Source organism: Oppia nitens, unplaced genomic scaffold, assembly GCF_028296485.1.
Source record: "Oppia nitens isolate AA-2021 unplaced genomic scaffold, nextdenovo-longstitch-racon4-pilon3 scaffold2_pilon_pilon_pilon, whole genome shotgun sequence".
NCBI lineage: Eukaryota > Metazoa > Arthropoda > Arachnida > Sarcoptiformes > Oppiidae > Oppia > Oppia nitens.
In genome coordinates this window covers 439671-467118 of record NW_026533210.1, presented here as the reverse complement: position 1 = coordinate 467118, position 27448 = coordinate 439671, and the positions used below count along the sequence as shown (strand labels likewise).

The window sequence follows — 27448 nt, the reverse complement described above, 5'->3', positions numbered from 1 at the left end:
ATTTTTTTAGTTCATTTAGGTTAAGTATGTATTTCATGTATGTATATATGTATATATATAATGTAACATGTAAAATATAACATGTATATATATATATATATATAAATGTAAAGATTATATATATATATACTCCTATTATTTGATTATATCATAACCTTATTGTACTTTTATTTTTTATTTTATTTTTTTTATCTGTTTATTAATTTTCTAATATGATTATTATATTATATAATATATATATATATTTAGTTAAAAAAGTACCACTTAAGATAAAATTGAATTAAAAATCAATATAATTATATATTAATTAATTATATAATTAAAAAATTTAATTTACAACGTATTATATTTATTAAGTGACTAAAAAAAGTTATTTAAACATTTAAACTTTTTTAAAACTATATAAAAATAAATTTTATGATATTATAATTATTTTTTAATATTTTTTTATTTTTTTATGAATGATATATTATTTAACAACATTTTGTTTTTATTATTGTTAGTTATTGGTTATCAATATATGATTTATTTTCAATTATTAGTAGTATAATATAAATTTTATTGTAAAAACATAATTGTTTATCTGTTTAATAATTTTTTTTATATTATTAGTATATTTATAAATATGTATAACATTTATGCCACTATTTATAGTTAATTATATAAATAATAGAAAATTTTGTTGTAAATAATATAATTTTTAATTTTTAAATAATTAAAAATTATGCTATTTGTAAAAACATTTCAATTTTTTTTTGAATGGCCAGTCGGGCATCAGTTAGCTCCCGGGGATCAGTGAACAGTGTTTTAACCATTTACGGCTCCATGAGCCATAGTTTTCATTAGTATAGCACGGGTACTGTTAATTGCATATTATTTTATTTTATTTTTGGTTATTTAAATTTATAGTTATTTTAAAAGGGATTATAATTACAGTATATTATTGTATTGTATATTATATATACAGTATAATAGTTTTATTGTAAAAACAATTGTATTTGTTTTTGAATGGCCAGTCGGGCATCGGTTAGCTCCCGGGGATCAGTAAACAATGTCGGATCCATATCGGCTCCGTGACCAGTTGTTTTCATTAGTATAGCTCGGGTACTGTTGTTCAGGTCCTTGACTATACTCAGCTCATGATAGGGATCGACAGCTCCGTTAGGAAACACAACATTCGTAACGTTAAGTTTGAAACCGCCGTAATTGTCATTAAACCGGTCGATAGCTTTCTGTATGAATTGTGGGGTAAATTGTTTGCCAAAAATATCGGCGCATTGACTCAGATAGTATTCAATGGGTATGTTGTGTCCGAACGGTGTGTCCGTGTCATCAGTTGTCCAAAAGTAGCCAAACTCTGTACACATCTGGTAAGTCCATTGTCTGACTAAATAATAATAATAATAATAAATACAATTATATGAAATTACAGTATATTATAAATAATATATATATATTATCACTAATATTAATATAGTATTATAACATTTTATAAAAACAATTCATCTAAAGTTATTTTAATATAATATATTAGATTTAAATTTATATATTGTTGCTATAAATTATACTGTGTATATATATATAATATACAGGTATATAACTATAATAAAATGTATATATATTTATATAATATGTATATATATAATATACAGGTATAATTATAATATACATGTATATATTATATATACTTATATTTATAAAGTATAGTAGTATAGTATTTATATTTATACATAGTTTATACTCTAGAGTGTATTAAACTGTATGCCAATAATATATTTATATTATAAATTTAGTATTAAAATATTGAAATTAATAAAATAAATTTGAATAAATTCAATAAATAAATACAATTATATAGTATATAAAACACTTACTCCAGCCGGCAGGCGATGGTATCGATATATCTTTGATTATATTAATATATTGACTATAATTACTGCCAATGCACTGACCATTGAAATACTGTCCGACCACTTTGGCGTATCGTTGCAATGGCGACAATACATCCTTACCGTTGGTCATCAATGCGCACAACTGATCGACACCAATAGTATTTGCCCGACCATTATATTGGGCGGCAATAGTAAACGGTGCGGTCAAACCAAACATCAAATGCTTAACCGATAGCTTATCCGTACCGTTCAATGGCGAACATAGATTCAGTTCATTGCCGATGGCTTCCCAGCCTATGGGTGTCCGCAACTGGTTTTCCAATTGATTGACAGCTAGTCTGATGTTTTTTGATAAAATTAATTAATAACAAAAAAATAACTTTTATATTAATAAGCTTGTAGTGTATGTGTGTGAATGTGTGTGAATGTGTGTGTATGTGTGTGTATGTGTGTGTATGTGTGTGTATGTGTGTGTATGTGTGTGTATGTGTGTGTATGTGTGTGTACACACTATATATATCATACCTGATTTGATTTGAGCACTCGGTGCCCAACGATTTGCTAACAGCAACAAAATACTCTTTATAATCGTAGCGCACCTGTACCGGTGCACTACTGGCCACCGAACCGGCCACTGCATGCGGGTATTTCTCCCGTAAAAAGGCGACCAAATTTCCCGCATACGATCCGCCAAATGCTATCCATTTAGTAGTATTGTTATTCAGTGATAATTTTCGGTTCAAATACCCGATAAACTGTTCGGTATCTTTCAGGGCCTGTCCGACGGTCAGGTATTGCATATTTTCAACCGATAGATCCTTAGTCGGTACCGATTGACCATAGTATCGGTGCTCCAGATCTACTAGCAATGCGTTAAACCGATTGGCATACTCTGAGACGGCACCTTTGGTTATTAGATAGTCCTGGCCTTCATTTTCTCCGTCAACCAATAGAAATACTGGTCCACCCGTTTTGTAATATTTATTGTTTAAAAAATATCGCTATAATTTTTTTATTGAATTGTAAAAATCATATTATTATTAATGTTATAATATTTATAAAAAAAACACAATTAATATTTATCGTTTATAAAATATCGCTATAATAATTATTTAATATATTTTTTTTTGTATATTTGAATATATAGTTTCAAATAAATCGAATTTAATTATTAATATTACAATATTTTTTTTTTAATAAAATTATAAATTGTTAAAAACACAATTACCTGTTTGAAAGTACGGGTATCGTTAGTATTAAAGTGATCGACTCGTTGGTCAAACCAATTGTCCGGTAATTTTTGTATATGATTGTCGGGAACGGGCGACTTGCGATTACCATATTTGTATACCGATCCCATTACTTGACTAGTATTAGCAATACCAATACATAGTAAGCATAAACTTAATAAATGATTTAAAATTGAAAAATTCATTATTTTGTAAAATAATATTTAATAAAAAAATTAATGTATACTAAAAATAAGTATTAATAATAATAATAGTAAATGTATGTTATAAACTTATTTATATATATATATAAGTGAAAGTTATCAAGTTATCTAGGTTAACTAATATAATATTATTGATTATATATATATAATCAATATATATATATAATCAATATATATATATAATCAATATATATACCGTATATACACAATATAGTAGTACATAATTAATCTATAATTATTGTACTTAAGATTAATATGTATAATGTTACCCTTATTGTACTTTTATTATTAATAATATTTTTCATTATTTATTATCACTTTATTATTAGTATTATTGTATTTTTAAATATATTGATTAGTCATGTAATGTAATATTATTAAAGACAAATGCAACACTTGATTGATAAATATTTATTAAAAATATTATACTTTATTATAAGTATTGTATATTATATTGATTGCATAATATTCTTGCATTTTTTGTTGTTATTATTATTGACTAATATTTTTTCACAAATTAATTTTCAACAATTTTTTTATTAAGTTTAAAAATATATATATTTTTTAAATATATTATTTACCTATTAGTTAATTTTTAATAATAATAAAAATTATTTAGTTACTAAGTCTAGTTGTCTCATTTATAAATATATTTTAATCAATAATTTATTAATCTATAATTATTATATCTAATTATTATTTTTTTTAGTTGATTAATGTAGTAGTGTATTTATTAACCTTGTTGAAATTTTATGATATATATTTTTTTTAAAAATAGTATAGATTAGTATAAATATTACAAAATCTATATATTTATAACTTATATATATATTAATAATACAAAAATGTTAATCGTTATGTTTTTTTGTTTATATTATTAAATTTATTAATTATTAAAAAAAAAATTTTTATATACTGTATATGTGATAAAAAAAACAATAATTTTATTTCAATTTGTTTTTGAAAATTTTTGTTTTGTTTAATAACTTATATATTGATATATCTATAATACAGTATAAATAAAATTTATTGTAAAAACATTTCGACCGATAGATCCTCAGTCGGTACCGACTGGCCATAGTATCGGTGCTCCAGATCTACAAGCAATGCGTTAAACCGATTGGCATACTCTGAGACGGCACCCGCTGTTATAAAATAATCGCTGGCCTCAGTTTCTCCATCGACCCACTAGAAATACTGGTCCACCCGTTTTGTAATATTTATCATTAATAAAATATCTCTATAATTATATATAGTTTTTTTTAATGTTTGATAATATAGTTAAAATCAATTTTTTTTTTTTAAAATTAATATTATAATATTTTTTTCATATTATAAACTTATAAATTAAGTTAAAAATAACACACAATTGCCTGTTTGTAAGTACGGGTATCGCTATTATTAAAGTGATCGACTCGTTGATTGTCAAACCAATTATCCGGTAATGTTTGGATATGATTGTCGGGAACGGGAGATCTAAACATACCATTAAAATTGTTTATTGATTCAAATACTGGTCTATTATTATTATTATTATTATTATTATTATTATCACCACTACATGTACCGTATAGTATGTAACATAAAATTTGTAAAGTTTTTAAAATTGAAAATTTCATTTTTTTCAAAACAATTATTATTATTATTATAAAAATATATTTATTATTAATAAATTTTTATTGTCCGATTGATATTTAAATAAAAATTGATATTTAATAATAATAATAAATATATTCAATAAGCTATTTATATACTGTATATATTAATAGATATATATAAGTGAAAGTTATTAGTTTATCCAGGTTATCTTAAAGTAATATATTATTGATAGTATAGATTAATTATTATGATTATGATTTTTTAATGGGTATCATCTTAACCTTGTTGCACTTTATTTGTTAACTTTTATTAGTATTATTTTTTAAAATATATAATTAAATTAACTATGTAGATATATTTTTAATAATAATAATACTATACAATTTGTGCCAATAATATAAGATAAAATTATAGTTATTATCATCAAAATTATTTATTATATAATACTATTGTCACAAATAAATTTCTATAATGTCTATAAATTTTAGTAAAGCATTTACAAAGTGGAAAATTTTATTTATATATTTTACTAAAAATCTAATTATTATAATTATAATAAAGTATTAGCAGATTATTAATAAAAAAAATTATATATAATAATAATAAAAAAATACATTATAAACTTAGTTTATATCTATAAGTTATGGTTTATAGTAAATGGTTTATAGTCTGTTAGTAAATATAAATTATATATATATATATATATATATATATATATATATATATATATAATAAAATTCAAATATTCCACTTTAGATAACATATACATTAATTACAAAAATTATTAAATAATTAAATAAAAACTATAATAATAATTGTCTTTTAAACATGTTTACTATTTAAATACATTAGTTTAATATCTATTTTTTTAGTGCAATTGATTTTAAATATATAAATATTATCAAATATCATATATAGTTACAGATATATATATTATATATCAATATATAGTTTATTTAGAAAAACAATATTTATCAATTTTATTTCTAAAAATTATTTATTAAAAGTTTTGGATTTTATAATATTTATTTTAATATATAAAACATACGTATTATTAAAAAAAAATAAGTTAGCATAGGTTAGTTGTATTAATTAAAAAATTATAAAAAAAATAGTTTTTATTATTAATTAATTATTACTATTATTATTATTATAAAAATATCATAAATTTTTTTTATTGTAAAAACAATTGTATTTGTTTTTGAATGGCCAGTCGGGCATCGGTTAGCTCCCGTGGATCAGTGAATTGTGTTGGAAATATATCTGATCCGTGACCAGTAGTTTTCATTAGTATAGCTCGGGTACTGTTGTTCAGATCCTTGACTATACTCAGCTCATGATAGGGATCGACAGCACCGTTAGGAAACACTACATTCGTAACGTTAGGTTTGAAACCGCCATAATTTGAGTTAAACCTGTCGACCGATTTTTTCATGTACTCCCGGGTAAACTGTTTGCCATAAACATCGGCGCATAGATTCAAATAGTAATCAATGGGTATGTTATGGCCGAACGGTGTGTCCGTTTGATCGGTAGTCCAAAAGTAGCCAATCTGTGAGCACATCTGGTAATACCATTGACGGACTGAATAATAATAATAATAATACAATATATTAGTGAAATTATATTAAGTTATATATATATATATATATATCATCACTAATATATATATATATATATAACTACAAAAAAAACATTAATATACAAAAACACTAACAAAAAACACTAATATAATTCATCTAAAGTTATTTATATAATAATATATTGATATAAATTTATATATATTGTTACTATAAATTATACTGTATTTATATATATATATACAGTATATAATATATATGTAAATTACATGTAATATACAGGTATATAATATATATGTAATATATATGTAATATACAGGTATATAATATATATGTAATATACAGGTATTTTTGTCAATTTTTCCCCTCACCCCCCACACACAAGTAAACTCCCCCACCCCGTCCAGCCTACAATAAACCCCTAAAAAATGTATACAAACACTACCCAACACTACTTACCCCCGGCTAAGACTAGAGGCGCTGTTTTCTCTACATTACGAAACAGTTGAATCTGTTGGCTGTAATCAACGGGAAGGCATCCGCCCTTGAAATACTGTCCGACAACTTTGGCGTATCGTTGCAATGGTGTCCATACATCCTTACCGTTGGTCATCACCGCACATACCTGTGCTACGCCCAGAAAATTTCGCAGACCATTGTATTGGGCGGCCGAACCAAACGGTGCGGTCAGCGTAAACATTAACAAGTTTACCGATAGCTTATCCGTACCGTTCAACGGTGCGCACAGATTCAGCTCTTTGGCCATTGACTGCCAACCCTCCGGTGTCCGCAACTGGTCCTCCAATTGATTGACAGCTAGTCTGGAGTTTTTAAAAACATTTTTAAGCGATAATTACTTATATATGTATAATATGTTAAGCAAATATATATGAGGTTTATATATATATACCTGACTTGATTTGAGCACTCGGTGCCCAACGATTTGCTAACAGCAACAAAATACTGATTATAATCATAGGGTACGTCTACCGGTGCACTACTGGCCACCGAACCGGCCACTGCGTGCGGGTATTTCTCACGCAAATAGGCGACCAAATTTCCCGCATACGACACACCAAATGCTATCCATTTAGTATTGTTATGATTAAGTGATAGCTTTTTATTCAAATATCCGACAAACTGTTCGGTATCTTTCAGGGCCTGTTCGACGGTCAGGTATCTTAGATTTTCAACCGATAGATCCTCAGTCGGCACTGACTGACCATAGTATCGATGTTCCAGATTTACTAGCAATGCATTAAACCGATTGGCATACTCTGCGATAGCACCCGATGTTATATAATAGTCATTGGCTTCTCCCTCGCCATATACCTCTAGAAATACTGGTCCACCCGTTTTGTAATATTTATCGTTTAGAAAATATCGCTTTAATTCAATAAAAATATTTTTTTTTGTTTAATAATACACAAAAATATTAATAATAAAAATTTAATTAACTATTATAAGCATTTAATAATAATATATTTCGTTTCAAATAAAAAACATGTGTGTGTATGTGTGTATGTATGTATGTGTATGTGTATGTGTATGTGTATGTGTATGTGTATGTGTATGTGTATGTGTATGTGTATGTGTATGTGTATGTGTATGTGTATGTGTATGTGTGTGTGTGTGTGTGTGTGTGTGTGTGTGTGTGTGTATGTGTGTGTGTATGTGTGTGTGTGTGTGTGTATGTGTATGTGTGTGTGTGTGTATGTGTGTGTATGTGTGTGTGTGTGTGTATGTGTGTGTGTGTGTGTGTGTGTGTGTGTGTGTGTGTGTGTGTGTGTATGTGTGTGTGTGTGTTTTTGTGTTGTTGTTGTGTTTTTAAAAATAATAAAATACAATTAATAAATTACTGTATAGTTAGTATAATTTAATTTTTATAAACAATTTTTTTTTAAAACTTAATTAATTTTTTTATGTTTGATAATATAGTAAAAATCATATTTTATTATTGTATTATAATATTTCATAAATAAATAAAAAACACAATTACCTGTTTGTAAGTACGGGTATCGCTAGTGTTAAAGTGATCCACTCGTTGATTGTCAAACCAATTGTCCGCTGATGTATGGATATGATTGTCGGGAACGGGAGGCATTGTAGATATACCATATTTGTATACCGATTCAAATACTACTGGTCTATTAGCACCAATACATGTGCCGTATAGTGTGTATAGAGTTACTAATGTATTTAAAATGAAATATTTCATTTTTTAAAAATATTTATTTATATAAAAAACTACAATTATATTGTATTATCAAATAAATTAAGTGTTTGAAAATTATTATTTTTTAATAATAATAAAATAATATTCAACATTCAGCTATTTATATTTATATAAGTTTATATAAATATTAATATATAATAATTATATTATTAATATATAATAACTTATATAAGTTTTATCAGTTTATCCAGGTTATCTAATTACTATAAGATAAATTTAATATTATATATATATATATATATATATAATTATTAGATTAACGGTAGCATCTTAACCTTGTTGCACTTTTTTTTAATTAATTAATTTATTTATTATCTGTTTTTATATTTTTATTTTTTGATTAATCATGTTTATAAATAATACAGTATATATTATTTATATAATACATGTGCGCCAAATATGAGATAAAATATTACTACTGATAAATTATAATAAAAAAAATTGTATAAATATAACCACAAAAAACTAAATAAAATACTTAATGTTTTTATTTTTATTTTTTTTGAAATTAATATATTTATACAAAATACAAAAAAATATAATTAATAATTATTAATAGTTTATTACAATTAAATAAAAACTAATTGTAAAACAAATAAGTATTTTAAAAAAAATAATTTAAGTGATAATTACAGCACAGTATTATTATTATTATAATATTATATAATTTTATTGCAAAAACAATTGCAACTGTTTTTCAATGGCCAGCCGGGCATCGGTCAGCTCCTGTGGGTCAGTGGGTAACGGTTGCAACATTTCGGCACCATGTGATGTACTATTCATATAAATAGCACGGGTAGTCGGATTCAGATCCGTCAATACACTCAGTACATGCCACGGATCGACAGCACCGTTAGTAAACACAACGTTTGTAATGTTTTCAGGTTTGGCGCCACCGTAATACTGGTTAAACCTGTCCACTGATTTCCGTATGACATCCGGGGTAAACTGTTTGCCATAAGCGTCCGAACATATCTTAACATAATGATCAATGGGAACGTTATGTCCAAATGGACTATCCGAGTGATCAGTTGTCTGAAAGTAGCCAAACTCTGTACACATTTGGTAAAACCATTGGCGAACTGTATATAGAGATTTTAAACAACAAAACAAAACAATTTTTTTTTAAAAAATGTTTTTATAATTTTTGTTTTGTATCCTTAATATTCATACTATATATATATATATATATATATATATATATATATATATATATATATATATATATATTAAATTATGAGTTAATAAATATAAATAAGAGAATATTAAAAAAAAAAAATTTTTTTTAAATGTTTGTATAATTTTTGTTTTGTTTGTTTGTATCTTAATATTTTGTAAATTAAAATATATATATATATAGATTTTTAGTTAATTAGTATAAATAAGAGTTTCATAAAATTTAAAAAAAAAATGTTTTTATAATTTTTGTTTTTTGTATTTAATATTTTATAACTTAAAATATATCAATAGATTTAATAGTTAATAGTAAATATAAATAAGAGTTTCATAAAAAATAAAAATTCTTAATATTGAATATTTAAATATATTATTATTTTTTTGTCAATTTACACCCTCCTCCTACTCATCCCCCCAAGTAAACTACCCGCCACACCCCTCCTCGCCCACATTAGGCACAAAAAATATAATAATAAATGATATTTAAATTTTTAGCAAAAAAAATCACTTACACATTGCTTGAGGCGATGGCTTAATATCTTTCAATACATTAATTAGTTTATTGTATTCATAGTCAATACAATTGCCTTTCCTATACTCAGTCATCACTTGGGCTAACCTATCAACTGGTGATGATTTGGATCCATTATCGGTTCTATTATCGGTGGTCATCATCAATGAGCAAACTCGGTGGACACCCATTGGTGAACGGCCATCATATTGGGCCGAAATGGCAAACGGTTCCATCAGACTCAACATGAATCGGTAGACAGAATCCCGATCAGTACCGTTCAATGGTGTACACAATTTGAACTCTTTGCCGATGGCCAGCCAGCCGTCGGGTGTCTTCAGCTGATCCACTACCAGTTGAAACGCTTCTCTATATAATAATAATTATTATTATTATTATTATTATAAAACAATATATATATACCTGACTTGTTTGGAGCACTCGGTACCCAACGATTGGCTAACAGCCGGATAATACTGATTAAAATCATAGGTCATCTGTATCGGTGCACTACTGGCCACCGAACCGGCCACTGCGTGCGGGTATTTCTCACGTAAAAATGCGACCAGATTTCCCGCATACGATCCGCCAAATGCTATCCATTTAGTATTGTTATTCAGCGATAATTTTCGGTTCAAATAACCGATAAACTGTTCGGTATCTTTCAGGGCCTGTCCGACGGTCAGGTATCGCAAATTGCCGATCGATAGATCCTCAGTGGGCAGCGATTGGCCATAGTATCGGTGCTCCAGATCGACAGCTAATGCACCAAATCGTTGGGCATACCCGGCCAATGCACCGGCTGTTATAAAATAGTCCTGGCCTTCATTTTCGCCGTCAACCAACAGAAATACTGGTCCACCCGTTTTGTAATATTTATTGTTTATAAAGTATCGCTATATTGTTATTGTGTTTAAATTAGATGAAAATAATTGATATGATATTACAGATTATAAAAAAAAACATACAAAAAATTTATATATTAATACCATTAATAAATATCTTATAAATTTTAAGTTTTGTTTTAAAACACAATTACCTGTTTGAAAGTACGGGTATCGCTAGTATTAAAATGATCGACTCGTTGGTCAAACCAATTATCCGGTAATGTTTGAATATGATTGTCGGGAACGGGTGGTCCACGCATACCATACATGTAGACAGATTGGCCGCTACATAGTGTGCCGTACAATGTTGTATATATAGTTAAAAACGTATTCAATATAAATATAATAGATTTCATTTTTGTTTATTATAATTATTTATTATTATTATACTTATAATAATTTAATTACATTTGAAATTGTATTTATATATAAATCTAATATCTATATTAATATAATCAGTTTATTTAGGTTAATTTTTTTGGATAATTGTTTAAGTTATTATGTATAATATAATAAATCAACCTTGTTGCACTTAGTTTAACTAAGTTATTATTATTATTATTATTGCTATTACTATTATTTTTGTTATTATCTTATTTTCACTTTTTTCAAAAAAATAAAAATAAAATATTATCTATCTATAATATTAAACCACTTTAGATACAATAAATATGTTAGAGTTTTTTTAAGGTTAAAATACAGGTAATATTATTTATCTATTTTTAAAAAAAATAAATAATTTAACTAAAATAGTATACACTAGAGTTCCCCCTATAAAATAAATCTACTATAATTTTACATTTTATAATTTTTTAGTCAATAATTTATACAGTATATTTATATATTTTAGTCACTAATTAGCATATTAAATTATATTAGAAATTAAATCTAATGTAAAATATTTTTAGTAACTTATTTATTTTTTTTAACTTTTTTTTATAATTGACAAATCATATATTTTTTATTATATATATATATTTTAAAAATATTATTAATTTAGTTTATGAAAAATTATTTTAGTTAAGTTAGTTGTGAATCAGTAAATTAAATATTTTTATTACTGTTAGTTTTTTCAAATAATTAAATAATAGTTAATTTTTATTACTGTATTTTCTTAAATATATTTATATAATATTTATGTTATTTAATAATAATTCAAATTTACAAAATTTTTAACTAATAATACTAATATTTGTATAAAAAAAATATAACACATTTTTGTTTATTATTATTATTAATTTATATTTATTACTACAGTATATATATACTGTATATATTAAAAAAAATAATAATTATAAACAATTATAAATAAATATAAATTTATTATTATTATCGAAAAAAAAACAATTATTTCAAAAACAATTGAATCTGTTTTGCAATGGCCAGTCGGGCATCGGTCAACTGTCGCGGGTCAGTGGACAACGTTTCCTGCATATCCGATCCATGGCCACAGCCCTGTATCATCAAAGCACGGCTACTTGTATTCAAATCTTTCAATACACTCAATACACGCCACGGATCAGTTGAACCGTTAGGAAATACGACATTAGTGACGTTAGGTTTGGCGCCGCCATAATACTGGTTAAACTTGTCGATACCTTTCCGTATGAATTGTCCAGTAAATTGTTTGCCATACATATCGGCGCAACGTTTCACATAGAAATCAATAGACACCTGGTTTCCAAACGGACTGTCCGTATGGTCAGTGGTCTGAAAGTAGCCAAACTCAGTGCATGTCTGCCAAAGCCATTGGCGATCTGATTGTGGAAATAATAATAATAATTATTATTATTATTATTAATAAAATAATAATTTTGTAATTTATATACAATATATGATAAATATAATGCTTTTTGTATATAAATAATTTACAATAATATTTATAATTACTAATAATATATAAATTAAAAATTGTATTATTTTTTTTATAGAATTATTATATAATTAAATAGAAAAATATTTAAAAATTTAATACATTTAATATTATTTTTATTAAACTATTAGTAAACTATTACTATTAATATTTAATAGTTTTAAAAATAAAATTTCGATAATTTTTACACTATTTTTCTCATTTTTATTACTCTCTCTCTCTCTCTCTCTCTCTCTCTCTCTCTCTCTCTCTCTCTAATAGTTAATGTATATGTATTTAAAAAATAAATAAATAAATAATTATTATAACAACACTTACATCCAATTTGATTCATCGGTGCTGTCTTTGATGTTTGTCTAATATCATCAATAAACTGATTGTAATCATTGTCCAAACATTTAGCTTTGCTAAACTGTGTCAACACTTTGGTAAACCTCTGTATTGGTGTCGACCCGTCTTTCGTATTGGTCATCACTGCACATACCATATCGATACCCGATTGGCCAACATATTGCGCGGCCATAACAAACGGTATGGCCGCCGATATCATCATTGTATTCACCGATGATATATCTGTACCGTTCAACGGTTTACATAGTTTTAGCTCTTTTTCAATGGCCAGCCAACCCTCGGGTGTCTTCAACTGGTCCTCCACTAGACGTACAGCTTCTCTATTATATTGTATATAATAATAATAATATTAAATTTTAAGGCATTATTACAGCATTTTTTTATACATACCTGATCTGATTGGAGCACTCGGTGCCCATGGATTTGCCAGCACCAGTAAAATACTGATTAAAATCATAGGTCATCTGAACGGGTGCACTACTGGCCACCGAACCGGCCACTGCGTGCGGATATTTCTCCCGTAAAAATGCGACCAAATTTCCCGCATACGATCCGCCAAATGCTATCCATTTAGTATTGTTAGTATTCAGTGCTAACTTTTTGTTCAAATACCCGATAAACTGTTCGGTATCTTTCAGGGCCTGTCCAACAGTCAGGTATCGCAAATTGTCAACTGATAAGTCAGGGGTCGGTACTGAATGACCATAGTATCGGTGCTCCAGATCTACTAGCAATGCGTTAAACTGTTTGGCATACTCTGAGACGGCACCTTTGGTTATAAAATAGTCCTGTCCTTCATTTTCTCCGTCAACCAATAGAAATACTGGTCCACCCGTTTTGTAATATTTATCGTTTAAAAAATATCGCTATTATTATTATTATTATTATTTTGTGTGGAAAGGAGTGTTGTATTTGAGGTATAGGTTTAATTATAATGTAAAAATTATTATTATTAGTATATTTTTATTTAATAAATTTAAAATTAAAAATAAAAACACAATTACCTGTTTGAAAGTACGGGTATCGCTATTGTTAAAGTGATCGACTCGTTGGTCAAACCAATTATCGGGTAATGTATTTGTATGACTTTTGGGAACGGGTGGCCCCACCACCCGCATCATACCATACTTGTAAGTCGATAGGCCATCAAATTGATAAATATTAGCCCCTCTACAGGTATCTAACAATGTATATAATGTTAAAATTATATTTAGGATAATTATTGTTGATTTCATTTTATTTATTTATTTATCATATATATTATATTTAATAATAATAATAATAATAATAATAATAAATAAAGTTTTAATTATAAAATATTTATATTTATATATAGATATTAAGTATAAAGTTTAATCAGTTTACCTAGATCAAATAATAATAATAATAGTTTATATATTTTTTTCAACCTTAATGCACTTAATAATCAAATTTATTTTTATCTTTTTTTTATCTAATTTTAATTTTTTTCTATCTATTAGTTATTTTCAATTGTCAATAGGTTAAATAAAAATGAAATTTTATCCAATATTTTTTATTTTAAGTGTTTACTTAGAGATTAGATTAAAAAAACAACATAATTTTAATAGTACTGTATTATAACATATGTTTAGTTTTTTAAAGTTTTTATAAATAATTATCTAAATAATATTTTTTTAATAAAAAATATTTATTAATTTACTAATAGCTAATATTTATTTGTATTAATAATGTATTATAAATACTAAGCTATTTTTATATTACTATTTATGAAAATAAATTATTTTATGAATAATACAGTATACTGTATATATAAATATAATTTAATTAATATTAAAAAAATATTTTTTAAATATGTAATAAAAATTATTATTTATTAAATGAAAATAAACAAATAAATATTTTTTTTAAATAATTAAGAAAATATCATATTTTGCCATATTTTAAATAATTAAAAAATAAAATAAAAATAATAATATAGTTTTATTAAGATAACTTTTAATATATATTAACTAGATAAGTTTAGTTTTTACAAAAGTACAACAAGGTTAATTATAATCAATAGTTCAATATATAACTAAAACACTTCAACATTACTAAAACTGATAAAACAATTAAAATTGATTAAAATTATTAATATATAAATTGATGTAATGTTTAGCAAAATAAAAAAAATCTAAATACTCTTAACTAAAATAATAATAATAATAATTAATAATATTATTTAAAAAGAAAAATTAATTATGAAATCAACAATATTAAATGTATTAATAATAACTTTATACACACTATATGGCTATTGTAGTGGTGGTATAGTAAAACAATTGCCCATTAATGGTATCGGGTTTAACAACTATGGTATGTTACGGCCACCCGTTCCTGACAATCATATCCAAACATTACCGGACAATTGGTTTGACCAACGATTAGATCATTTTAATACAAGCGATAGCCGTACATTCAAACAGGTAATTAGTAATTAATTAATTAAATTAGCAATTAAATTAATTAAATTAGTAATTAAATTAATTAAATTAGTAATTAAATTAATTAAATTAGTAATTAATTAATAATAGTTTTTAATATTAATTACCGATTATATTAATATAAATACATTTTAGCGTTACTTTATAAACGATAAATATTACAAAACCGGTGGACCAGTGTTTCTAGTATTAGATGGTGAGGGAGAGTCCAGTGACTACTTTATAACTAAGGGTGCCGTTGCCTTATATGCCCAACAGTTTAACGCATTGACCATAGAGTTGGAGCACCGATATTATGGCCATTCGGTGCCGACATCTGATCTATCGTTAGACAACTTGAGATACCTGTCCAGCGAACAGGCTCTCAAAGATATTGAACAGTTTATCATGAAAACGACCGATAGTTTATCGCTGGCCAGTACTAGTAAATGGATAGCATTTGGCGGATCGTATGCGGGAGCACTGGCCGCTTGGGTACGCGAAAAATATCCGCAAGCAGTGGCCGGTTCGGTGGCCAGCAGTGCACCGGTTGGTGTTAGCTATGAATTCAATCAGTATTTCGGTGTCGTTAGCGAAGCATTGGGTACCATATGTACCAAACCTATCAGGTATTGTTAACTTATTATTATTATTAGTATTATTAGAAATTATTATTATTTTTAGAAATTATTATTATTATTAGAAATTATTATTATTATTGTTGAAATTATTATTATTATTAGAAATTATTATTATTATTATTAGAAATTATTATTACTATTATTATAAATTATTATTATTATTATTATTATTAGAAATTATTATTATTATTATTATTAGAAATTATTATTATTATTAGAAATTATTATTACTATTATTAGAAATTATTATTATTATTATTATTAGAAATTATTATTATTATTAGAAATTATTATTATTATTAGAAATTATTATTATTATTAGAAATTATTATTATTATTAGAAATTATTATTATTATTATTATTTATAGAGAGGCTGTCCATCAATTAGCGGATCTATTGAAGACACCGGAGGGCAGGCAGTCTATAAGCAAACAGTTCAATCTGTGTACGCCATTGAACGGTACAGACCAGCCGTCGGTTCAACTAATGTGGTTTAATCTGATTGTACCGTTTGCTGTGGCCGCCCAACACAATGGTAAACCCGGTGTAATCGGTATCCAAGAGGTATGCGAAGTGATGGCCTATAATAAGGACGGATCGACACCATTGCAGAGATGGTCGAAATTGCACAAACAGTTCAGCAAAGGCCAGTGTCTGTCCTATGATTACAATGAATCGGTTAAAGCCTATAGAGATATATCAAAAACATCGCCAGTTGTCCAAATCGGGAGTAAGTGTTATATAAAAATAATAATAATTATTATTATTATATTTCATTTTTAATTATAATTATACAGTAATAATAATAATTTACTATATAGTAATCATATATTATTATAATATAAATTAAAAATATCTCTATAAATATCTTTAATAATAATTTTAGTAATAATATTAGTAATAATTTTAGTAATGAGTAATGATTTTAGTTAATGATTTTAGTTAATAATTTTATTATTTATTTTAGTAATAATATTAGTAATCATTTTAGTAATAATATTAGTAATCATTTTAGTAATAATTTTTGTAAAAATATATTATATAATATAAATTTTAAAATCTCTATAATATATTGTATATTTTTTTATTAGATATTTATTTTTTAAAAAAAACAATTATTTTTTATATCTAGTGCGACAATGGACTTACCAAACGTGCAATGAGTTTGGCTTCTTTCAGACGACTGGCCTCGTGGACAGTCCGTTCGGTTATCGTTCAGTACCGGTTGAATACTTTCTGAAACAGTGTGTCGACATATTTGGCAAACAATTTACTCCGCAGTCCATCCAGAAAGCAGTCAACAGGACTAACGCCTATTACGGCGGTTTCCGACCTAACGTCACGAACGTAGTGTTTCCTAACGGTTCAACTGATCCGTGGCACGCGCTGAGCGTATTGAAGGACCTGAACAATAGTACCCGTGCCGTATACATACATGGGACATCCCATGGCTCGGATCTATTTCCACCGCAAACCACTGACCCACAGGAGCTGACCGATGCCCGGAAAACCATTGCAAAACAGTTGCAATTGTTTTTGCAATAAACATTTGAATATACAGTAAAAATCATAATATAATTGTAATATAATTATCATGTATTTCTAAAAAAATAATTAAAATATTTATTTGTTAAATATTTTAATTAATTTTGTTGTTGCAATAATAAATAAATTATTAATTATTATTATTAATTGTATTTGTAGTTAATTTACTATTAATTTAAAATAATAATAATAATAAATAACACTAAAAAATATTATGTTAAATTTGCATTAAGTTAATGTTGTAAATGTTTTTTAATTATTAATTAATTAATTATCAGTATAAACTGTAATTACCATATATTAATAGTTAAGTAATAAATTATTAATACAAATATTTTTGTTATTATTAAATGTTTATGAAATTATTTTTATTAATAGTCTATCAAATTATTACAAACTTTATATTAAGCTCACAATAAATTTAGTTTTATTATAAATTAAAATATTAACGATTGATTTAAAAATAAATAAATAAAAACATTGAATATAAAAACAATATAGTATTCAATTTTGAAAAGTATTTTAGATATTTCTAAATAAATTTCTATAAAAAAAAATAATTATAATAAAAGCCATATTTATATATAGTTAGCTAAACAAACAAAAATTACTTAATTAAACATCACTTATAAAAAATCTACTAAATGTCTCATTTATTTATTTATTTATTATAACAATATTAAATGATAATTATGAAAAATTGATAACAATAAATTATCAATATTTTTTGATATATTGATATTTAATAGTATTTGTGAAATAATATTTTATAGTACAATAAGTAAAAACTTAACCTTTTTTTAACTAACTATTACTTAGCATAGCTATTATTATTATTATATTACTTGACAATTAAAATTAATAATCAATAATAATATAATCAATTTCAATAATATATGAGTACAATGAGTAAACACTTAACCAGATTTGTTAAAATTGATTAAAAAATACTAAAATTTATCAATAAAAACAAAATTATGATTAAAATAGTAAATATAATTAATTATATACAATATATATAAATTAGTGTCATAACTATAATATAACAACTATTAAATTAAAACTTAAATTAAAAGTAAACAATTTATTTATTAAAAAAATAATATTTGAAAATAAAATAAATTATAATTTTTTAAGTTAATTAAACATATAGTTAATAATGAAATCGTTAATATTATTGAATGTATTGTTAAGTCTATACACACTGTATGGCTACTGTAGCTGCCGGACAGTAAAACAATTGCCCAGTAGTATCGGGTTTAATAAGTATGCTATGTTACGGCCACCCGTTCCCGACAATCATATCACCAATGGCTAGGGCCGGGAGTAAGTGTTTTTTGCAATATTATAAATAAAATTATATATATATATATATACTGTATATATCAGGGTTGCGAAAAGTTTTCGATTTCAGGGGGTGGGGTTAATCTCGAAAGAGCTTAGAGGGGGGGGGGAATTATAGGGTAGGGTGAAATTTTTTTATTGCATTATTAAACGATAATTTTTGTCATATTTGAGTAAATTCCCACTAAATTCCCATTAAATTCCCAGTAATTTCCCTATAAATTCCCTATAATTATCCTATATATATATATTATATTGTTTTTTTGTAAAATAAGGTCGACAATGGACATACCAGGACTGCAATGAGTTCGGTCTATTTCAGACTACTGGCCTCCCGGACAGTCTGTTCGGTCATAATGCCGTTCCTGTCGACTATTTTCTTAAACAATGCTCCGATATCTATGGCAAACAGTTTACCCCGCAGTCCATCCAGAAAGCTGTCCAAACGACTAACACCTATTACGGCGGTTTCCGACCTAACGTCACGAACGTAGTGTTTCCTAACGGTTCAACTGATCCGTGGAAAGCGTTGGGCGTATTGAAGGACCTGAACAATAGTACCCGTGCCCTATACATACACGGGACATCCCATGCCTCGGATTTGTTTCAACCGCTAACCACTGACCCCCAGGAGCTGACCGATGCCCGGAAAACCATTGCAAAACAGTTGCAATTGTTTTTGCAATAAAGTAGTTAAAAAATAAATAAAAATAAAAATCATAATATAATAGTACATTAATTATCATATATTTCTATAAAAAATAAAATAAAATATTTATTTATTTATGTTAAATATTATAATTAATTTTGTTGTATTATTATTATTTATTATTTAAATATTTTTCAGTTAATTTATTATTAATTTAAAATAATAATAATAATTTACATATTTGTATAATTGATTTTTATTTATTTGTATTTATTAATTCTATAATTATTAATTAGAAAAATAATATTTAATTATTAATATATTAACGTTAGTTATTTTAATTGGAAATTTATTTTATAAATAAACCAAATTAATTATATTTTTTTAACTGTAATTACAAATTATTATTGACCAGTATTATTGACATCAATCATTTAATATTAATTTTGTAATTATCATAAATTAATAGTTAATAAAACTATAAGTAATAACTTATTAAAATAAATAATATATTTTTTAATTATTATTAAATGTTTATCAAATTATTTTTTAATGCAATTAAACTTTATATATTTAGCTCACAGTAAATTGTGTAATATATTATAAAATAAAATGTAAACGATTTTTAACATAAATTAAAACAAAAAAAACAATAAAATTATAAAGTAGTAAATGTTTGAACAGTATTTTTGATTTAAAAAAAAAAAAATTTTCCAACAAATTATAATAATAGGTAATATTTAATTAGCTAAACAAACAAAAATATAATACTTAATTAAACATCACTTATAAAAATTTACTAAATGTTTCATTTATTATTTATTACAACAATATTGAATGAAAATTATTAAATTGATAATAATAATAATAATAATAAAAATTCAATATTTTTTTAGTGCACCAAAATTAATCAATAATAAATTATATATATAATATATTAATAAAATTTAGGTGAAATTAATAATTATAGTACAATAAGTAAATACTTAACCTTTTTTATTTATTTATTTATTTTAATCTGATTTAATCTGAAAAAAATAAATTTATCTAAACTTTGATTAAAAAATATAAACTAACTAATAATTATTAAAAAAAACTGTTTAGTAATAAATATAACTATTATTTTTTCCATATCTATTATTATCATATAACTTGACAATTAAAATTGAACATTTTATTTTAGTTTTATTTATTTATTTTTTAAAAATTATAATCACAATTGCAATAATATATATGAGTACAATGAGTAAACACTTAACCAGATTTGCTAAAATTGATTAAAAATTTATCTATAATGTAGTATTAAATAATAACTAACTAATTATTTATATATAAATATAAATGTTTTTTTTTAGTGTCATAAGTATTATTATTATTATTATAACTTAAAAATTTTATTTATTAAAAATAAATTATAAGTTCTGTTAATAATTAAGTTACTCAAAACATATAGTTAATAATGAAATTAACTAATAAATTGAATGTATTATTATTAGTAGTAACTCTATACACACTGTATGGTTACTGTAGTGGTATCGGGTTTAACAATTATGGTAGGTTACGGCTACCGGTTCCCGACAATCATATCCAAACATTACCAGATAAATGGTTTGACCAACGATTAGATCATTTTAATACAAGCGATAGCCGTACATTCAAACAGGTAATTAATTAATTAATTAATTTTTTAATTAATAAATAATTGTTTTTAATATTAATTATACTACTGTATAAATATATAATAAACACATTTTAGCGTTACTTTATAAACGATAAATATTACAAAACCGGTGGACCAGTATTTCTGGTATTAGATGGTGAGGGAGAGTCCAGTGACTACTTTATAACAGAGGGTGCCATTGCCAGCTATGCCCAACAGTTCAATGCATTGGCCATAGAGTTGGAGCACCGGTATTACGGCCAATCGGTGGCGACACCTGACCTATCGTTAGACAATTTGAGATACCTGTCCAGCAAACAGGCTCTCAAAGATATTGAACAGTTTATCCTAAAATCAACCGATAGTTTATCGTTGACTAATACTAGTAGTAAATGGATAGCATTTGGCGGGTCGTACGCGGGAAATCTAGCCGCTTGGGTCCGCGAAAAATACCCGCACGCAGTGGCCGGTTCGGTGGCCAGTAGTGCACCGGTTGAGGACCGGTTTGAATTCAAAGAGTATTTCGGTGTTGTTGAAGAATCTTTAAAGAAATGTTCAAAACCTATTGGGTATTATTATTAGAAATTATTATTATTAGAAATTATTATTATTATTATTATTAGAAATTATTATTATTATTATTATTATTATTAGAAATTATTATTATTATTATTATTAGAAATTATTATTATTATTATTATTAGAAATTATTATTATTATTATTATTAGAAATTATTATTATTATTATTATTATTATTAGAAATTATTATTATTATTATTAGAAATTATTATTATTATTATTATTAGAAATTATTATTATTATTATTATTAGAAATTATTATTATTAGAAATTATTAATTAAAAGCTAATTAATTATTATTATTCATTCAGAGAGGCTGTCCATCAATTAGAGGATCTATTGAAGACACCGGAGGGCAGGCAGTCAATCAGCAAACAGTTCAATCTGTGTAAACCATTGAACAGTACTACGGACACCAGTTCCGTACATTTGCTTAGATTTGGGCTAATCATACCGTTTGCTGTGGCCGCACAACACGACGGCAAACCCGGTATAATCGGTGTACAAGAAGTATGCAAAGGGATGATGACGACCACCAACGATATGGATGGGTCGACACCATTGGATAGATGGGCAAAATTGCACAAACAGTTTAGCAAAGGCGAGTGCATTGACTACGATTACAATGAAAATATTAGAGTCTATAGAAATACGTCGACAACATCACCAATGGCTAGGGCCGGGAGTAAGTGTTTGTTTTTTTGTTGTGTTGCAATATTATAATAAAATTCAAGGTTTCGATCTCAGGGGGCATAGGGGGGGGGGTAAAATTGTAAAAATCTTGAAAAAAAACTTGTGGGATATAGGATGGGGTTATTACATTTTTTAAACGATAATTTTTTCCCAAATTCCCAATAAATACCCAGTAAATTCCCAATAAATTCCTGATATATTCCTTATATATTCCTAATAAATTCCCAATTAATGGCCTTACCACCCCCCATTTCGAAACACTGAATAAAATTATATATATATATATCATATTGTTTTTTTTGTTAAATCTAGTGCGACAATGGACATACCAGGACTGCAATGAGTTCGGCCTATTCCAGACCACTGGCCTCCCGGACAGTCTGTTCGGTCATAATGCCGTTCCTGTCGACTATTTTCTTAAACAGTGCTCAGATATCTATGGCAAACAGTTTACCCCACAGTCCATCCAGAAAGCTGTCCAAACGACTAACGCCTTGTACGGCGGTTTCCGACCTAACGTCACGAACGTAGTGTTTCCTAACGGTTCACTCGATCCCTGGCATGCGTTGGGCGTATTGAAGGACCTGAACAACAGTACCCGTGCCCTATACATACACGGGTCGTCTCATGGCTCCGATTTGTTTGCACAGCAATCCACTGACACCCAGGAGCTGATCGATGCCCGCAAAACCATTGCAAAACAGTTGCAATTGTTTTTACAATAAAATAAAATTTTTAAAAAATTAATAATAATATCTATCCTAATAATAATAATAATAATAATACTGTACTGTAATTATCATATATTTTTTTGGCATGAAATTTGATTAATTAAATTTACAATTATTATTTTTTATTATTATTAATATTATATTTGTTATAGTAAATAAATAAATAAATAATTATTTGTAGTTAATAATTGTTAATTTAAAAAGTCAAATTAAAACTAATAAGATTTTTTTTTAATTTATATTTTTTTCTATCATATTATACTGTACTATATTTTATTTAAATTTGATATAATATTTCAGTTTATTTATGTTTACAAAATTAATTATTTTTGCTAAAAAAACTTGAATATACAGTAAAAATAAAAATCATAATTTATAAATAATTGATTTTATTTTTTTATATCTATTTATAAGCTAATTATTAATTAGAAAAATTCAAAATTTCAAAACAACAAAAGGCTAACTATTTTTTAAGAAATATATTTAGTATTATTTTAAATAAAACTATAATTTTAATGTTTTTTTAATAATAGTAATCATAAATAATTATTGATATAAATTATATATTATATTAATATATTTAATTATTACTATATTAATGTTAGTTATTTTAATTGGAAATTTATTTTATAAATAAACAAAATAATTATTATTTATTAACGTTATTATTAATTACATATTATTATTGACATCAATCATTTAGTATTATTTTTTTATTAATTTTTTTTAATAAAAATATTTTCTAATTACTAACTAAAAATAAATTATAAGATTTGTATTGAAAGTTAATTATTTATTTAATCAAAATTTAAAATTTAAATTCAAAGTTTTATTAAAAATATATTCCTATTAATTTTTGATAAATTAATTAGAAATTTAATTAATTTCTATAACAAATAGATTATAATATTGTTAACTTAGCTAATAATTAGATAATTTTTGTTTAATATTAATAATTAAAAATTTTACTGCAATTAGCAGCAAACAAAAAATTGATGATAATAAAAATTTAGTACAAAAAGTTTGAATCAATTAATACAATAAATCTATATATATATATATTAAAAAATAATAATAATAAGTGTGCAATAATAAAGTACTTTTAATATCTATTTATCTAAACTATATATATACACACTTAATTATATATTATATATTAGTTATATTAGTAATTATATATATATACAGTATATTAGTTAAGTGTGTTAACTATAAACTTATATTATATATAGTATTTTGATTAATAATTAATTAATCTATTGATTAAATATTTAATAACTTATACACTGTATATAAATAGTTGTTTTGTATGAAAACTTTTCAATTAAGTTTAAACATTTTATTTATTTATTTATTTTTTAAATAAAAAATAATAATAATTGTAAAAATAAATTAATAATGAAATTAACGATATTTTCATTGAATTTCTTAATAAGTCTATACACTTTGTATGGCTATTGTAGCGGCGGAACGGTAGGTAAAAAATATACAACAAAGCATAAACAATATGCCAATATGTATGGCATGTTTCGGCCACCCGTTTCCGACAATCATGTCAACACATTACCAGAAAAATGGTTTGACCAACGAGTCGATCACTTTAACACTAGCGATACCCGTACTTTCAAACAGGTAATTAAGTTTTTAAAAAAAATATTTATAAAAATTAAATTACACTAATTATACAGTAATTTATTAATTGTATTTTATTATTTTTAAAAACACAACAACAACACACATACATACACACATACACACATACACACACATACACACACATACACACACATACACACACATACACACACATACACACACATACACACACATACACACACACACACACACATACACACACACATACACACACATACACACACATACACACACACATACACACACATACACACACACACATACACACACATACACACACATAGCGATACTTTATAAACAATAAATATTACAAAACTGGTGGACCAGTATTTCTTTATCTGGACGGAGAATCCGAGGCCATGGACTTTATTATAACAGATGGTGCCGTTGCCAAGTATGCCGAACAGTTCAATGCATTGGCCATTGATCTGGAGCACCGTTATTACGGTAAATCGGTTCCGACTGTGGATCTATCGGTTGATAATCTACGCTATCTGTCCAGCGAACAGGCGCTCAAAGATATTGAACAGTTTATCCTAAAACTAACCGATAGTTTATCGCTGGCCAATAGTAAATGGATAGCATTTGGCGGATCGTATGCGGGAAATCTAGCCGCTTGGCTTCGGGAGAAATACCCGCACGCAGTGGCCGGTTCGGTGGCCAGTAGTGCACCGGTTGAGGATCGCTTTGAATTCAGTAGATATTTTGGTGTTGTTAGCCAAGTATTGGGCACCGACTGTACCAATCATATCAGGTATTTTGTAATTTTTTAAACAAAAAAAAATAAATTATTATTATTATTGTTATCACTCAGAGATGCTGTCCATCAATTAGAGGATCAGTTAAAGACACCGGAGGGCTGGCTAGTCATCAGCAAACAGTTCAATCTGTGTACACCATTGAACGGTACAGACCAGCCGTCGGTTCAACTAATGTGGTTTAATCTGATTATGCCGTTTGCTGTGGCCGCCCAACACAATGGTAAACCCGGTGTAATCGGTGTACAACAGGTATGCAAAGTGATGGCCAACGATGGTATGGATGATAGGTCGTCCACACCATTGCGGAGATGGTCAAAATTGCACAAACAGTTTAGCAAAGATGAATGTCTGGCCTATGATTATGGAGAAGCAATTAAAGCCTATAAAAACATTTCAAAGACATCACCAGTGGTTCAAATCGGATGTAAGTGTTATATTAATTAATTAATAATTAAATAATAATAGTTTTAGTAATAAATTTAGTAATAATTTTTAGTATTAATTTTAGTAATAATTTTTAGTATTAATTTTTAGTATTAATTTTTAGTATTATTTTTTAGTATTATTTTAGAAATAATTTTAGTAATAAGTTTTGTAAAAATTATTATATAATATAAATTTTAAGATCTTTATAATATATTGTATATACTATATATAATAGATATTTATTTTTAAAAAAACAATTAACTTTTTTTTTAATTATTTTAATTATTTAATTAAATTAATTAACTAAAATAATATATTAATTAATTGTTTTTCAAAATAGCCCGACAATGGACTTATCAAACGTGCCATGAGTTTGGCTACTTTCAGACGACTGGCCTCGAGGACAGTCCGTTCGGATATCGTTCAGTACCGGTTGAATACTATCTTAAACAGTGTGTCGACATATTTGGCAAACAATTTACCCCACAGTTCATCCAGAAAGCTGTCCAAACGACTAACACCTATTACGGAGGTTTCCGACCTAACGTCACAAACGTTGCCTTTCCTAACGGTTCACTGGATCCGTGGCACGCATTGGGTGTATTGGAGGACCTGAACAACAGTACCCGAGCTGTCTATATAAACGGTTCGTCCCATTGTCTGGATTTGTTTCCACCGCAAACCACTGACCCCCAGGAGCTGACCGATGCCCGGAAAACAATTGCAAAACAGTTGCAATTGTTTTTGCAATAAAATATA

General features: G+C 25.9%; 8 protein-coding genes across 8 annotated transcripts; 4 read left to right on the top strand and 4 right to left on the bottom strand.

Moving 5' to 3' along the window:
- Nucleotides 1–940: 940 nt before the first annotated feature.
- Nucleotides 941–3295, bottom strand: LOC128956248 (putative serine protease K12H4.7). Its single transcript, XM_054301940.1, has 4 exons — nucleotides 3121–3295; nucleotides 2418–2893; nucleotides 1875–2230; nucleotides 941–1387 (listed from the first exon to the last, which is right to left on the bottom strand). The coding sequence occupies exons 1-4, from the start codon at nucleotides 3250–3252 to the stop codon at nucleotides 978–980; spliced, it is 1374 nt and encodes a 457-aa protein (XP_054157915.1). The 5' UTR covers nucleotides 3253–3295; the 3' UTR covers nucleotides 941–977.
- A 2264-nt stretch (nucleotides 3296–5559) lies between these two features.
- On the bottom strand, nucleotides 5560–8677 carry LOC128955102 (putative serine protease K12H4.7). The gene is made up of 5 exons (XM_054300739.1): nucleotides 8524–8677; nucleotides 7435–7910; nucleotides 6984–7345; nucleotides 6132–6528; nucleotides 5560–5578 (listed from the first exon to the last, which is right to left on the bottom strand). Exons 1-5 carry the CDS (start codon nucleotides 8626–8628, stop codon nucleotides 5560–5562), a joined length of 1359 nt encoding a protein of 452 aa, XP_054156714.1. The 5' UTR covers nucleotides 8629–8677.
- A 723-nt stretch (nucleotides 8678–9400) lies between these two features.
- On the bottom strand, nucleotides 9401–11661 carry LOC128956249 (putative serine protease K12H4.7). The gene is made up of 4 exons (XM_054301941.1): nucleotides 11487–11661; nucleotides 10871–11343; nucleotides 10449–10816; nucleotides 9401–9842 (listed from the first exon to the last, which is right to left on the bottom strand). The coding sequence occupies exons 1-4, from the start codon at nucleotides 11601–11603 to the stop codon at nucleotides 9430–9432; spliced, it is 1371 nt and encodes a 456-aa protein (XP_054157916.1). The 5' UTR covers nucleotides 11604–11661; the 3' UTR covers nucleotides 9401–9429.
- A 1020-nt stretch (nucleotides 11662–12681) lies between these two features.
- On the bottom strand, nucleotides 12682–14721 carry LOC128955099 (putative serine protease K12H4.7). The gene is made up of 4 exons (XM_054300736.1): nucleotides 14563–14721; nucleotides 13949–14424; nucleotides 13526–13878; nucleotides 12682–13091 (listed from the first exon to the last, which is right to left on the bottom strand). Exons 1-4 carry the CDS (start codon nucleotides 14677–14679, stop codon nucleotides 12682–12684), a joined length of 1356 nt encoding a protein of 451 aa, XP_054156711.1. The 5' UTR covers nucleotides 14680–14721.
- Nucleotides 14722–15763: 1042 nt separating this feature from the next.
- Nucleotides 15764–18202, top strand: LOC128956246 (putative serine protease K12H4.7). The gene is made up of 4 exons (XM_054301937.1): nucleotides 15764–16005; nucleotides 16159–16631; nucleotides 17013–17374; nucleotides 17777–18202. Exons 1-4 carry the CDS (start codon nucleotides 15781–15783, stop codon nucleotides 18187–18189), a joined length of 1473 nt encoding a protein of 490 aa, XP_054157912.1. The 5' UTR covers nucleotides 15764–15780; the 3' UTR covers nucleotides 18190–18202.
- A 1297-nt stretch (nucleotides 18203–19499) lies between these two features.
- Nucleotides 19500–20221, top strand: LOC128955098 (putative serine protease K12H4.7). The gene is made up of 2 exons (XM_054300735.1): nucleotides 19500–19515; nucleotides 19809–20221. Exons 1-2 carry the CDS (start codon nucleotides 19500–19502, stop codon nucleotides 20219–20221), a joined length of 429 nt encoding a protein of 142 aa, XP_054156710.1.
- Nucleotides 20222–21424: 1203 nt separating this feature from the next.
- Nucleotides 21425–23900, top strand: LOC128955097 (putative serine protease K12H4.7). Its single transcript, XM_054300734.1, has 5 exons — nucleotides 21425–21428; nucleotides 21649–21845; nucleotides 21939–22411; nucleotides 22734–23107; nucleotides 23428–23900. The coding sequence occupies exons 1-5, from the start codon at nucleotides 21425–21427 to the stop codon at nucleotides 23838–23840; spliced, it is 1461 nt and encodes a 486-aa protein (XP_054156709.1). The 3' UTR covers nucleotides 23841–23900.
- A 1419-nt stretch (nucleotides 23901–25319) lies between these two features.
- Nucleotides 25320–27442, top strand: LOC128955096 (putative serine protease K12H4.7). The gene is made up of 4 exons (XM_054300733.1): nucleotides 25320–25478; nucleotides 25787–26256; nucleotides 26317–26687; nucleotides 27030–27442. The coding sequence occupies exons 1-4, from the start codon at nucleotides 25362–25364 to the stop codon at nucleotides 27440–27442; spliced, it is 1371 nt and encodes a 456-aa protein (XP_054156708.1). The 5' UTR covers nucleotides 25320–25361.
- Nucleotides 27443–27448: the final 6 nt, after the last annotated feature.

Excerpts from the sequence above, each read along its gene's own strand:
- LOC128956248 (XM_054301940.1), bottom strand. The coding sequence starts at position 3,252 with ATGGGATCGGTATACAAATATGGTAATCGCAAGTCGCCCGTTCCCGAC. Across the intron at positions 2,231-2,417 it reads GAGTGCTCAAATCAAATCAG|ACTAGCTGTCAATCAATTGG; the intron begins GTATGATATATA and ends AAAAAACATCAG. Across the intron at positions 1,388-1,874 it reads ACCATCGCCTGCCGGCTGGA|TCAGACAATGGACTTACCAG; the intron begins GTAAGTGTTTTA and ends ATTATTATTTAG.
- LOC128955102 (XM_054300739.1), bottom strand. The coding sequence starts at position 8,628 with ATGCCTCCCGTTCCCGACAATCATATCCATACATCAGCGGACAATTGG. Across the intron at positions 7,346-7,434 it reads GAGTGCTCAAATCAAGTCAG|ACTAGCTGTCAATCAATTGG; the intron begins GTATATATATAT and ends TAAAAACTCCAG. Across the intron at positions 6,529-6,983 it reads GCCTCTAGTCTTAGCCGGGG|TCCGTCAATGGTATTACCAG; the intron begins GTAAGTAGTGTT and ends ATTATTATTCAG.
- LOC128956249 (XM_054301941.1), bottom strand. The coding sequence starts at position 11,603 with ATGTATGGTATGCGTGGACCACCCGTTCCCGACAATCATATTCAAACA. Across the intron at positions 10,817-10,870 it reads GAGTGCTCCAAACAAGTCAG|AGAAGCGTTTCAACTGGTAG; the intron begins GTATATATATAT and ends ATTATTATATAG. Across the intron at positions 9,843-10,448 it reads GCCATCGCCTCAAGCAATGT|TTCGCCAATGGTTTTACCAA; the intron begins GTAAGTGATTTT and ends CTCTATATACAG.
- LOC128955099 (XM_054300736.1), bottom strand. The coding sequence starts at position 14,679 with ATGATGCGGGTGGTGGGGCCACCCGTTCCCAAAAGTCATACAAATACA. Across the intron at positions 14,425-14,562 it reads ATACCCGTACTTTCAAACAG|CGATATTTTTTAAACGATAA; the intron begins GTAATTGTGTTT and ends TAATAATAATAG. Across the intron at positions 13,879-13,948 it reads GAGTGCTCCAATCAGATCAG|AGAAGCTGTACGTCTAGTGG; the intron begins GTATGTATAAAA and ends ACAATATAATAG.
- LOC128956246 (XM_054301937.1), top strand. The coding sequence starts at position 15,781 with ATGAAATCAACAATATTAAATGTATTAATAATAACTTTATACACACTA. Across the intron at positions 16,632-17,012 it reads ATATGTACCAAACCTATCAG|AGAGGCTGTCCATCAATTAG; the intron begins GTATTGTTAACT and ends TATTATTTATAG. Across the intron at positions 17,375-17,776 it reads GCCAGTTGTCCAAATCGGGA|TGCGACAATGGACTTACCAA; the intron begins GTAAGTGTTATA and ends TTTTATATCTAG.
- LOC128955097 (XM_054300734.1), top strand. Across the intron at positions 21,846-21,938 it reads ATAGCCGTACATTCAAACAG|CGTTACTTTATAAACGATAA; the intron begins GTAATTAATTAA and ends AACACATTTTAG. Across the intron at positions 23,108-23,427 it reads ACCAATGGCTAGGGCCGGGA|TGCGACAATGGACATACCAG; the intron begins GTAAGTGTTTGT and ends TGTTAAATCTAG.
- LOC128955096 (XM_054300733.1), top strand. The coding sequence starts at position 25,362 with ATGTATGGCATGTTTCGGCCACCCGTTTCCGACAATCATGTCAACACA. Across the intron at positions 25,479-25,786 it reads ATACCCGTACTTTCAAACAG|CGATACTTTATAAACAATAA; the intron begins GTAATTAAGTTT and ends ACACACACATAG. Across the intron at positions 26,257-26,316 it reads GACTGTACCAATCATATCAG|AGATGCTGTCCATCAATTAG; the intron begins GTATTTTGTAAT and ends GTTATCACTCAG.